The sequence below is a fragment of the Mirounga angustirostris genome, unplaced genomic scaffold (assembly GCF_029215605.1).
Source record: "Mirounga angustirostris isolate CCGP_5_RB_7025 unplaced genomic scaffold, mMirAng1.0.hap1 SCAF_17, whole genome shotgun sequence".
Classification (NCBI taxonomy): Eukaryota; Metazoa; Chordata; class Mammalia; order Carnivora; family Phocidae; genus Mirounga; species Mirounga angustirostris.
The window spans coordinates 49,243,467-49,256,640 of record NW_026991725.1 but is presented as its reverse complement, the minus strand read 5'-3'; the positions used below and the strand labels follow the sequence as shown (position 1 = coordinate 49,256,640).

At 55.8% G+C, this 13,174-nt stretch overlaps 1 protein-coding gene across 5 annotated transcripts in view; it reads left to right on the top strand.

Moving 5' to 3' along the window:
• The window catches only part of GAS7 (growth arrest specific 7), a 206,208-nt gene that overhangs the window by 170,261 nt on the left and 22,773 nt on the right, over positions 1-13,174 (top strand). For all 5 annotated transcript variants that reach the window (XM_054511056.2, XM_045889855.3, XM_054511058.2 and 2 more), the window contains 3 exons: positions 4,775-4,864; positions 8,026-8,141; positions 10,672-10,746. In XM_054511056.2, the coding sequence (XP_054367031.1) occupies positions 4,775-4,864; positions 8,026-8,141; positions 10,672-10,746 (281 nt within the window). The remainder of the gene's footprint in view (positions 1-4,774; positions 4,865-8,025; positions 8,142-10,671; positions 10,747-13,174) is intronic.

The following is a 13,174-nucleotide window of genomic DNA, read 5'->3' as shown; positions in this document are numbered from 1 at the left end:
CGATGGGTTCCTTCCTAGACCGACACTTAGTTGATCTGGGGCCCACTGGGACATTTGCATTGTCACCAACACCCCCGGGGGTTTTAAATAAACACTTAAGCCTCCGGGAATTTTTGCTGGAGAAACCGAGGACAGGAGGGACTGGCCAGAGGGCACGGAGCAGGCAAGGAGCAGAGCCCCGGCCTTGGGCTGGGTCTGCCGGCTGCCCGCCCAGAGGGCCCCGGACACCCCGCACGTGTCCGGGCCGAGATGGGTGCAGGCCTGCATGCAAGCTGCTGTTCTTTCCTGTCCACGGAGCACTCGATCCCCACCCCCCAGCCCTGTTCCCAGCCCTCCCTCTGGGCTCTGATCCTCCAGAGCTCATAGTTTCCCAGGGAGGAGACCCCGCCGGGCCACTGGATGGGGTTGGGGGGGTTGAGGGGTGCCCAGCTCCCGGGGCACAGGCTAGTGGGGACAGGGTGAGCAATCTCCCATGTTGTCGGATCCCACCGAGCTGACATTTGCAGGCATTCGCTCAGATGCTTGCTGGGCAACAAAGGGCGGTGGCATCCAGGTGGGGCTGAGGAGCCAGGATTGAACTTGATTCTGACATTCCAGCTTTCCCTCCCTGCGCTGGCCTGGAGCAAGCTTCGGGCAGGGCCAGCCGTGGGGTGGGTTGAAATCTAGAGGATTCCAGAGGAGATGATGACAAAGCCACACTCCTCTCCTGGAAAGAGGAATCTGGGGGACTCTAGCCTCCGCTTCCCGATGTGGCGCATCGGATGCCCTGGATCCCTGGGGGGGGGGGAGCTGGTGGGCTGGAGGTGAGCCCTTGGGGTCTTTTCTGCTTCCACAGACCCTGTTGCTCTGACTTCTCCTCCTCCACAGCCTCCCACATCAGCAAATTCAGAGCCAGCTGCCAGATAGGTGGGTGAAGGACCCAGCTCGGCGCTGGGCCAGGACTGGGGGCCACGGGGGATGCGCTCAGGACTCCCCACGTCAGGCCCCTTGGGTGGGTCGCAGGTGTGTTCAGCAGCTGTGATATTATGGCCAGGGCCTTAAGTGGTGGTCACAGCCCCCTTAGAACGCCCCAGAGAGTTTTGGTGGGGGGCTGCCCTGGCAGAGCCTCAGGGAAGAGAGGGGCTTACTCTGTGTATCTGAGGGTTGGAGAAAACAGTTGGTGTCAGCGTGAAGATGTTACTGGTCGCGGACGGTGATCTCAGGAGGAGCGAGGGTGGGGGCGGCTCCCGGAACTTCTCCCAAACAGTCACTGAGAGGCATACCCCCTCTCCTGCTCCCTGTTGAGCACCCCTTCCTACCCGAGCCCCTGCCTTGGGTGGGGTGTGGAAGGTAGCGTGACGAGAGTTAACAACAGCCGGATTGCCTGACTTCAGACACGGACTCTCCCATGACGCAAGCTGTGTGATCTTGCAGAACTTGCTTAACCTCTCTGTGCCTTACTTTGCTCCTCTGTAGAACGGGGATGATAATGGCAGCCACCTGGTGGGTAAAGCACCTGGGGCAATGGCTGGTATGTTATTAGCTCTTCTCGGAGCAGAAGGCGGTTCCTTAGCATGTCCCCTGTGTTTTCGGGGAGGAGGATGCCTTCAAGGCTCGTGCTTTGCCCAGGAGGCTTTGGGAGGAGGGCAGGCTTTGTCCTGGAGATGGTGTTAACCTGGAAAATGTCCCCCCGGGGGGCACGGGAATCCACACCTGGAGGTTTCCATTTGCTCATCTTTTCGGTTGGCTACTCTTCATGGTGGGGGGCAGTCCTGCACATGGTGGGATGCTTACCTCTACCCGCCAGGGACTATTAGCAGTGCCTCCCCCATTTTGTAACAACCACACGTTTCCACATTTTGTAACAACCACAAATGTCTCCATTGGCCTTGCCAAATGCCCCCGGGTGGGGGTGGGGTGGTAAGAGAGCAAACTCGCCCCCAGGTCGACAGTCACTGAGTTCGCTTCTTGGTGCTGGGAGGTCTCCCTGCACAATCTCTCATGTTCTCTGCTTATCCTCTCTGCTGCGTGGCTCGGAGCCCCCATCACGACTCCCAGTCCCGGGGGAGCCTCCCTGGTGGCCGAGGTCCGTGTTTTTCCTCCACAGAGCTCACCCCACCAGCAGCCCAGTCAGGTCACTGTCCTGCTAGACATTTCTGGGCCTCCCACGCCTGCAAGGCCCCCCTCTGGCCTCAGTTTAACTGCGTTCCCCTGCTGTGGGTGCATCCTCAGACCCCGGGCCCTTTTCCTCCCTGCAGCCCTCTGTACCTCCCACCCACCGTCTGCCTAACCCTCACTCTCTTATTACCCTAAAACTCGCTCAGGTTCCTTTCCCCAAGCCCCAGGCCTTCCAGCAGTCCCAGCGCCCACGCTTACCCCAGTGGTATATTTATCCCAAAGTCGTGCAATCACTTCTGTACTTGTTTGCCTTCCTCGAGGGGCTACAAAACTGTCGAGGACAGAGACCATTCCGTCCGCCTCTGGCCTTTGGTCATTGCACCAAGAAACTCTTTCGGAGCATTCCTCGGGGGCCTGTGCTTGCCAGGGAATAGGGAAACAGCAGGGAAAGGGTCTCCTTCCCCTCCTGGAGCAGACGGTCTGGCCAATTAAATGGTCATGAGAAGTGTAATTACAAATGCATGTGTGCAAAGTGCTGGAAAGATCTAGCATTGTGAGGGGCATGCGAGAAATGTTTGCATGCGTTCGGTGGACGAGCAAGCGTTCCTCTGAATAGCAGTGCGGTTGAGGTGTGAGCTCTGCTGTCAGCCCAGCCCGGATTCAGAGTCTAAGCTTCTGTGATCTTTCGTTTCCTCCTGTAAAATGAGGCCCATGGTACCCAGCTCGTGGGGCTGCTGGGATGATGACGTGGGAATGTGTGCAAGGCTCCTGGTGGGGAGCCCGAGGGAAGGGCTCCTCAGGGATTCCCAGTGGTTACAACTGCCTCCCCACCAGGGGGCTGGCGGGCGTGTAGTTCTCGGGCTGCCCACAGGGGGTGCAGAGCTCGGAGGAGCCCTGGGGGAATCCCCGTGGGCCCGCTGGGAGCAGACATCCCCAAACCAGAGTTGGTAGAGGCAGAGGGCGCCCCTGGCCAGTCCATCCAAGGACCCGTGTCCCCTACAAAGTGGTAGATGCAATGACAGGGATGAGTCCTTATCCTCCCCACCCCCCTCACCTCTACCCCCTGGTCTTTCCTACCCCTCCCTACTTCCCTCTGGAGTGGGCATCTCGGCCCTTCCTTCCACCAGGTGTGTGTATCCCGGAGGAGGGGGCTCCTGTCCTTGGCTGGGACTTCTCCCATGCTGTCCTTCCGGGACTGCAAGCGAGACCCAGGCCCCTGGCAGCCGGGGCGGGATGCTACATCTACTCAGCCGCCCGTGAGCCCCTGGACCCCGAGGTCAAGGCTGCGGGCCCCTGGGCCTGACTCAGCTTGGCCTTACACGGTGCTGTCATTGACGTTGTCCTCACTATTATTCCCATTAACTTTGAATTACGTGCCAACATTTAAACATGGAGACGCTTCACACACTCATCCCGATTTTCAGCCTCTCTTGGGTCGTGTCACCTGATGGACGACCCACTGGACTCCTGCTGGCTTGCCAACAGCTAGCAGGAGCCAAGAGGAATCTGCTCGTTGCACAGATCTCCGCAGACCCCACCCCTTGCCAAAGCGGAGGCCGGTCGCCCCCACCCCAAACCGCAGTTTCCGTGCAGGCGGGATCTCACCTGTTTGCACAGCTGCCTCACATTAGAGTTTGAGGCCTCTGTCCAGAACCCCAGGGTTTTCTGCACAGTGCCTGCCTCGAACATCAGGCGGCTCCACGGTGAGGCTTACAAAGAACTCCAATGAACAGGCTCCCCAGGAGCGGATCCTGGGCTTGAGGCGACACCAGCAAGAGCAGTGGTAAAACCATTTCCACCTGGCGGGGAAAGCTGGGACACCGCGGACATGCTTGGGCAGGAAAGTCTGAGACAGGCCCCAGGAATGTCTGCACTGCCCTCTCCCCAAGCACACACCCTGCGTGATCGCTTTCAACTCTCTTTGTAGAATACGTACGGTGATTAAAACGCACACGGTAACCTCTCAGCCGAGTAGTTCCTCTCTCTGGAAGGAGGTGAGGTTATCAGCTTCCAGAAGTATTCTATAGGTAAATAACCAAATGTGTACATATTTTCTCCTCTTCTCTTCCTCTCTTTCTACACAAATGGAAGCATCCTATAAATACCATTCTACATGTTGTTTTTTTTCTTCCCCACTTAATAATAGGATTATTAATAATTAATAATTAATAATAATTAACACATAAGAACTTTCTCCCGGTGTCTTCTGCTGCCCATGCAAATGCCAGAGATGCCCCCCATGCCCCCCGCCCCCGGCCTGTGCTCTGTGTGACCACTCCCCTGCTCATGGACAGTGGGGTTGTGTTTTTGCTGCTACAGATGGGTCTGAAAGACCGTGCGTGCATCATTGCACGCACACGCAGATACATCCGTAGGGCGTGCTTTTTGAATTGCAGTCCCTGGTTTGGGGGCTCAGGTCATGTGCGGTGTTGATGGATCCTGTTACACTGCCCTTCAGAGCGTTGGGACCGGTTCCAGCCCCTCGGGGGTAGGCGTGAGTGCTGTTGCCCCTCATTTGAAATGCGGGCCCCTGGAGCATCCCAGGACTTCAGGGCGCATCCTGTCAAGCTGGCGCTGACGGGAGACCTCGGTGATGCTGTGTTCCAGGGGCAGAGCCCTCCCAGCTGCTCCCAACCCCCCAGACAAGGTGTTTCCTTTCTTGTTCTGTGCCCTGCAGATAAACTGCGTGACGTTCCCACACCCAGACACGATGCCAGAGCAGCAGCTATTGAAACCGACCGAGTGGAGCTATTGTGACTATTTCTGGGTAAGTGTGCCTCAGTTTCCCCCACCGTGTGACCATCCCCCACCACGCCCTCCCCCCTGAGGATCAGGAGTGGACACCCAGAAGGGGCATGAAGGGCTGGAGCTCAAAAAAGAGGGTCCTCTCCAGTTGATACCTGGTGGTAGATTTAGGGTCCAAGGCAGGAATTTAAGACCCTCTTTGGAATCCAGATCATTCCCTAAATCTCAGAGAATCAACACGATTTTCATTCAGGGCAACACGGAAACCCCGGACAGGATGCAGATAAGCACAAGGGTCACTTCTTGGCTGCTCGGTAAGGGCAAGAGCCTAAAGCCAACTTCAGTGGAGGTGCCTGGGCAGGCTCAGTCGGTTAAGCGTCCAACTCTGATCTCCACTCAGGTCTCGATCTCAGGCTGGTGAGTTCAAGCCTCGCATTGGATTCCAGGCTGGGGGTGGAGCCTACTTAAAAAAAAACAAAAACGGATAAGATGGTACATTTTATCTTATGTGTATTTTCCCACAATTAAATAAGTATCTTTTGACAAATGCACAGCCCACCTGCTCACTCTAGGAATAGCCCTTGGCGTGGGCATTTAAAGTCAGCAATGACTTTCAAAGTGAGATCACCTCATTCTGGATTCACATAGTGCTGATGGTTGCTCAACCTTGTGAACATATTAAAAAACCACTGACTTGTACACTTTAGGAGAAAAACAACAACAACTTTTGCAGGGACCCCGAGGAACAATAAATAAACAGAATAAGAGCTGTTTGTTTCCCCACCATGCAGAATGGATTGCTACCCGTTTTTAGATTTGCTAGCCAAGCATCAGACATAAGTGCTGTGTTCTGTTGACAAGTCACTTGCGTTCTCGAAGATACCCGGCGATTCCTGTTGGCCCTGCTGGTGTTTCTTCCTGGTCTCGGGGGGATCTGTGCAGGGAGCAAACATCGTGAGGAAGGTTCTCTCGGGCGGCAGGGGTCAGAGTTTACGAGACCCTGTAGGCCCTGTGAGCACGCTGGGGTTCCCTCTGTTTGCAGTAGGAAGCTGTTGGAATAGGATGTGATGTGGTTCAGAAGCATCGTGCGGGGAGGGCTGTGAGTGGGCGGGGGTGGACATCAGCAGCAGGTGCAGGAGTTAAAGAAGGATGGTGGCAGCCACAGAGATGAGGAGAAGTGGCTGAGATTACAGACGTCATTCCTAAAGAGGGGTGCAGGAAGCAGAGCATTCAGGGGAGACTTGCTGGCGCCCTGGGAATGCACACCCCAGGAGCTGGAGGTCAGGGTACATGGGGTTTCACGAGGGGGCATTGGGGAGCCTTGGGGCCCCGCCACTGGTTGGCATCCAAGAGAGCGATGTTTGTGCGCCCTTGTCCTCATTCAGGCTCTGCCGGGATCTGCTACTTTGGGTTTTATTTTCCCGACTACCACTTTTTCCTCTAACAGAAATCTCCCTGCTGACACAGTCATTCAAGCCCACCGTTTCTGGCTGGTTTTCCCGAATGTGGACACATCACTCGGCACGCCCATCCATTGTGGGAGGCAGATTGGGGCTCTGTATTTTGGGGGATTTTTCTTTTGCTTTAACCACGGTGTAGCATTTACATGATGAGGTGCACAGATCTTAAAAATACTTGGAGAAACTTTTAATTGGCCAGAGCAGCCGTGCCATGACTCGGTGCGTCCCGTGGGGGTAGTGATCTCCCTGTCACAAGAGGTATTAGCAGTGTGGCCCAGTGGGCTTTTTGTCAGGACAGCCGAGGAAAGGGGATCCCATGTTGGGGTCGGGGAGTTGGCGGGGGATGTCCATAAACTTTTCAAATGCTTGATGATAGGAAGTGGGGTTCTTTCTAGACATCACCCGCCCCTTTCTGAAATTTCCAAAATTCCCTTTTCCTAAACATCTGCTCTGGAAGGGTTCTTAGAGATGCAACTCAGTCCTATTGCAAAGGGGGGAGCTGGGGGGACACAGCCTAGGATTGGAAAGGCCTGACTGTGTCACCTGGGGCTGGACCCTGGGACAGGGTCCTCACCGACGCACCTGTCTGAAATCAAAAGATGCATTTTTAACCCCTTCCATTAAGTACCAAAGCATCTTACTCTGGATTCTTGGTGGGGAAGGGCTGTAATGGGGGAGAACATGGCTTTAGGTGGGGTACCAGCCTGGGGCTGAGAAGTCTCTGAGAGCCCTATGGGCAGATGCCGGGAGGAATGTCCTGCAGGGAAGGCTGAGCCTAGGGGCTGCCAGGCAGGAAAGAGGTATTCAGGTGTCCTTGAGGAAATGCAGGCAAAACAAAAGAGAACATTTAACTTTGAAATTTTGAGAGTATTTGCTTGCAAATGGATCCGGTACTGAGCTCCCGTTTCATTGACTTGGTCATCTTCCCCAAGTCCTGATTTAGTTAAAAGTTGACTAGTAGTAGATACCGCTTACTGAGCATTCAGGGTCTGGCCAGCACTGTGCTAAGCCGTTTCCAGAGGCCGCTTATGCTGAAATGACCACAGGAAGTGGATGCCAGTATTCCCCAGCTTCACAGATGAAGCAGCTCAGGCTTGGACCAAGTGGAGAGCTTGCCCGAGACTTCCCAGCTGGGATGTCAACCCTGGCACCTTGCCCTTTTCCAGAACTCTGGCCTCCCTTCAGTCCGGTCTCTCCCAGAAGCCCCCGTGATCTTGTGTGAGTGTGTGTGAGAGGATACCATGGCCTGGCTGGTGCAGGGGGCTGACAGGAGACAGGAGGGCTTACGGCTAGGGTCACCTGCCCCCAAGGCCACAGACTATGTCAGGCCACCAGGACTCTCCCCGGAGCTTCCAACCAGCCTCAGCAGCTACCTGGTTGGAAGTAGGAGGTGTTGGGCATCGGCAGCCTGTGCTCCTGGCCACTTGCCCTTTTTCCTTTTCTTTCCCAGATTGGGAGAATTGAGGGCCATGGACGTTGGCGGGCGGCGGGTGGGGGGAGGGGGCGTCAGCGGCTGCAGGGCTCAAGCATCAGCGCACATGTGAAGGTGGGGGGCAGCCGGAGAGACATGAGGTGGGACAGTGGCCACAGCCTTGCCCTTGGGCTGAGGTCCGCTCACCAGGGGCACCCGGATCCCTTCGGGGACCGCCTTCCCCACGCTCCATTCCCTGCGGCTCTGGGCACCCCGGTCTCCTAATCTCTCGTGCTTCTGTGTCCCTTCTAGGCTGATAAGAAGGACCCCCAAGGCAATGGCACGGTGGCTGGGTTTGAGCTCCTGCTTCAGAAGCAACTGAAGGGCAAGCAGATGCAGAAGGAGATGTCAGAATTCATCCGGGAGAGGTGAGGCCCGGGCCCCTCCCAGCTCCTGCGGCTGCGGACAACCCCCCCTTGGCCCCTGAGCCTGAGGTCGGGGAGCGGCCGGAATGAGCACTGGGCCTGGTTAGCACCACGGGGAATGTGAGGCTGGGGGGCTCTGGCTTGTCTTGAGAAGGCCGAAAGTCTGGCAAGAAAGGCTCACAGAACAATGGACCGGAGCCAAGTGGCAGCCACCCTTTAGAGGTAGCATGAGGTCTGGTTTGCCACAGTCTCCACCACTCCCTGCTGTCTCCCTACATAGACTGCTTAGCTCCTTGACTTACCTGCGTGGCCCTCATTGGAAGCCCTGTCCCCGTCATAACAAAAGAGGACAATGTCGCCTTGTAATTCATCTTTGAACCCAAACCGTGTCCCGGACCTGGTCCCCCCATCCCTGTGTTCAGGGAGCTCGATGAGATGGGAGAGTCAGGTGAGGTCACTGTGACAGGTGCAGGGGTTATGATGGTGGTTTTTCTGAGGGATGGTTTGTCTGAACGAAAACGAGGAAACCGTACATTCAGCCTAATGGGAACAGGAAAAAGTAGAAGGAGAAGTTCCTTCTCTACCTTCCTGCCTGTCAGTCCCTCCAAGTTCTGAGACCCTCTAAAGCACACACCTACCTGCACACACATACACACAACTCCCACCTGGAGTTTCCAGGGCACGCTGGAAATATTTACAGTAAATGCCAACATATTTAAAAAAATTTTTTTAAGGATAACCATAATGTAGTAATAATTCTTTGGCATTTTATTTTATTTTATTTTTTAAATTTTATTTATTTATTTGAGAGAGAGAGAATGAGAGAGAGCATGAGAGGGAGGAGGGTCAGAGGGAGAAGCAGGCTCCCCGCTGAGCAGGGAGCCTGTTGCGGGACTCGATCCCAGGACTCCAGGATCATGACCTGAGCCGAAGGTAGTCGCCTAACCGACTGAGCCACCCAGGCGCCCTTCTTTGGCATTTTAAAGCACCTCCTCTTTTCCTTCGGAGGCCTGTTTTCTATTTGTATAATCAGATCTCTATCTTACGAGCCGTTACGCTGGTAGGGAATGGAGAGGATGCGTAGCTCAGGTGTGCACTAATAGACGTATAAAGCAGGTGGATGGGAAAAATGGCCATAGAGTCAGAGTTTGAACACACGTACGGTGTTGTCCCTTCGTAAAAATGTCGTGTTAGCAGATAAACGGGATCTGCCACCTGAGAACACACTGGCCTTCCGTGGGCAATGCAGACTTTTCTCGGCAGATCTTTCCGAGCCGGGAGAGGTGAGAGCGGAGGTGGAGCATGCTGGGGCCGGGGTGTTCCCCGGGGCCCCCGTGTAGGGCAGGGCTCGGAGGGGATGCCGGTGCTCTCTCCAGAGACAGGCCGGCCGTGTGCCTGGCGTGTGCATCGAGGAGCTTTGGAGGTGTGAAGCTAGGAGCGCTTGGACCTGCTTTCGAGAGAGACGTGTTGGCCGCGGGCTGGGGGCTGCACACCGGCCGCCCACGTCACCCTGGGGAGGGCAGAGCGATGGCAAGGGGGTGACGGAGGGACCCGGCCAGAGGTGGCGGTGAGGGCAGACCCGTGAGAGGGAACGTGGCCGTGGGTCTCTCAGGGCAAAGCAGAAGATAAATCTTACTCAGACTGATGCCAGGGGGCTCCGTCGGGGCCCCCCCCCCCCCCATTCCATATCACTGCACGTGTGGGCCATCAGCTTCCCAGCGGCCGGGAACAGATGCTGCAGGTCCCCGAGTGGCCTCGGGGGCCTTCCCGTTTGCCGAGTGATGGGCTCGGGGCTTCGAAGTGGTGGCCCTGGGTGTCCCAGCACGCCCCAGAGGACCAGTCAGGCGGTGAGCATTGCCTTTGACAACACTGGAACAAGATGTGCCAGATAATACAGAACACTCCTCCAGAGGGTTGCCTGGAAAGTGTGTCAAGGGCCCGCCTGCTGGAAGCCAAATCCAAGGCCACTTCCCTCTCTAGGGAAATGGAATCAGCCCCAGCTCTGGGCACTGCCTGGTTTCCATGGAAATACTTGTCCCTGCTGGCTTGACAGTTGGAGGCATGGGGAGGGGGGAGGGAGGCTGGGAGCCCGCGGGGGGGGGGGGGTGTTTTTCCTGCTTCCCAAGGGCTGTCACCACGTCGGAGGGTCTAGGCCCCGAGTGCTGGGGCCAGAAGGGAGGCAGCCCCGGGTGTCCCGGTGGTCCATCATGAGTTACGTCTTGATCTAAAGGCCTCCCGTGTGTCCAGCCCTGGGCTAGGAGCCATGTGAATGAGAGTACTTCTTCCCGGCCCTGGAGACAGGTGGAAATACCCCTTTACAGGTGAACAGACAGAGAGATTCACGTAAGTCCGTCCAGCCAACGAAGGTTTTTTAAGCACCTGCTGTGTGTTGGGTGTATAGGCAAGAGCCTTGACCTCTCAGAGCGTGTGGTCTAGTGGGTTCCTTTTCCGCGGTCAGTAAGCGCTAGGACTGCAGGTTAGACCCACGGCCTGGTGCTGGAGAGCTGACGTGTGGGGTTTTCTCCCTTTGCAGGATAAAGATCGAAGAGGAATACGCGAAAAATCTAGCTAAGCTCTCTCAGAACTCCTTGGCTGCTCAGGAGGAAGGGTGAGTGTGGAGGATGGTGACGGAAATGGGGAGAAACCACAGACGGGAAAGGGGGGGGTTCCTCCTCACCGATCCCTGATCGCTGCCATGGTCCACTGAAATGGGGAAGTTCTGCATAGGCCTGGCTCCAAGTGGGCAGTTCCACATTATTTTCTCTCTAGTGACCAAGGGCCTACCACCCCCTCTGCCCTGTGCCCGTAGCTAGACACTGGCCCCCAGACACTCACCCAGTGCCCCTCTCTCTGGGAGCAGGCTGGTGAGGCACTGGGTGGGAGAGGATTCTGGACCCAGGCCCTTGTTTAGAATCCTCTCCCATGGGCCCGAAGCCCAGGCTCCCCTCCCTCTCCAGCTGCAGTGGCCCAGACCGCCTTGGGTCGAGCCTGGGCTGGGGGAGGCTCAGCACCACCCTCTCAACCACAGAGGGGTCCCTAGTGGTGGAAGACTTAATAAGGCTTCTCTGCTCATCTCTTGACAAAGACTTGTAGCCGGCTGTGGGAATGTAAAATGGAAAACAATTTGGCAGTGCCTCGGAATGCCAACCAGGATTACCGAACGACCCAGCAATTCCGCTCGTAGGTTTAGACCCAGAAGAATTGAAAACAGATACTCAGACAAATAAATGTGCCCACATGTTCATAACAGCACGATCCATGATACCCAAAACATGCAAACAACCCAAATGTCCATCAAGGGACGGATGGATGAACAAATTGTGTCCATCTGCACTGGATATATGGATATGTGATGGAATATTATTTCGCCATAAGAAGGAATCCGGTCCTGATCCGGGCTACCATGTGGATGAACCTCAGAAATACTATCCTAAGTGAAAAAAGTGGGATGAAAAGATTGCACTTGATAGGATTCCATTTATATGAAATGTGCAGATAGGCAAACCCACGGAGGCAGAATGAGGTGGGCGGTTGGCCAGGGGAGCGGGCAATGGAGGGTAACAGCCTCATGGGTTTGGGGTTTCCTTTTTGGGGTGCGTATTCATCTGCTTGGGCTGCTGTAACAGAATCCCATAGACTAGGTGGCTTCGACAACACGAATACAATTTATCCTGGTTCTGGAGGCTGGGAGGTCCAAGATCACAGTGCCGGCGGGGTTGGGGTCTGGCAAGAGCGCTCCTCTTGATTTGTAGGTGGCCGCCTTCTCCCTACAGTCTTCCCTCGGTGTGGAGAGAGAGCAGACTCTCTGGAGTCTCTTCTTTTTTATTTTTTAAAGATTTTATTTATTTATTCATGAGAGACAGAGAGAGAGAGAGAGGCAGAGGGAGAAGCAGGCTCCCCGCAGAGCAGGGAGCCCGATGCGGGACTTGATCCCAGGACCCTGGGATCATGACCTGAGCCGAAGGCAGATGCTTAACGACTGAGCCACCCAGGCGCCCTGGAGTCTCTTCTTATAAGGACATGAATCCTACTGGATCAGGGCCTCACCCCGTTTGACCACATTTGACCTTAATTATTTCCTTAGAGGCCCCATCTCCAAATAACAGCCACACTGGGGTGGGAGGCTTAGGGCTTCCACATGCGAATTTGGGAAGGACACATCATATGAATTTGGGGTGGGGGCTTAGGGATTCAACATATGAATTTGGGGGGCCACACTGGGGTGCGGGGCTTAGGGCTTCCAGATATGAATTTGGGGGGGTCCATAACGGGAATACAGATGTTTTGGACCAGGACAGAGGTGGCGGTTGCACGATATGGTGAATGTACTAAACGCCGTGGGATCGTCCTCTTTAAAACAGTTAATTTTAGGGGCGCCTGGGTGGCTCAGTCGTTAAGCGTCTGCCTTCGGCTCAGGTCATGATCCCAGGGTCCTGGGATGGAGCCCCGCATCGGGCTCCCTGCTCGGCGGGAAGCCTGCTTCTCCCTCTCCGACTCCCCCTGCTTGTGTTCCCTCTCTCGCTGTGTCTCTCTCTGTCAAATAAATAAATAAAATCTTTAAAAAAACCCCCAAAAAACAAAAAAAAACCCAGTTAATTTTACATAACCTGAATTTTGCCCCCCATCATAAAGACGACCAGACTCGGGAGGGGAGAGTTGAAAGGTCCCCCGAGGTCTTCTCCCCAGTGCCTCCCTCCCTCCGGGGCAGGCCGTGCTGGAACCCCTCCTGCAAGGGGAAATGAGCCCCGAGGACGGTGGACGTCCTGTCGTGGGTGCTTGTGGTCGTCGGACGGCGGCGACGTTAAGTCCAAATCCCCCCGCGCAGCTTGAAGCCTACAGGGGACGGGCCACGCCAGCGCAGGGTGGCTTTGATTCAGGCCTCTCTGCGTGGGCTCGCCGTGCAGCCAAGAGGCCCTCTGTGGTTTGCCACTGACCCGGTGGCCCCTTTCTGCCCTGCACACTAGGCCCCAAGACAGGGGTAGGAAGTGGGGAACACGGCTGGGGGAGGTCACCCCTCCGCCCCGGCATGGAGGCTT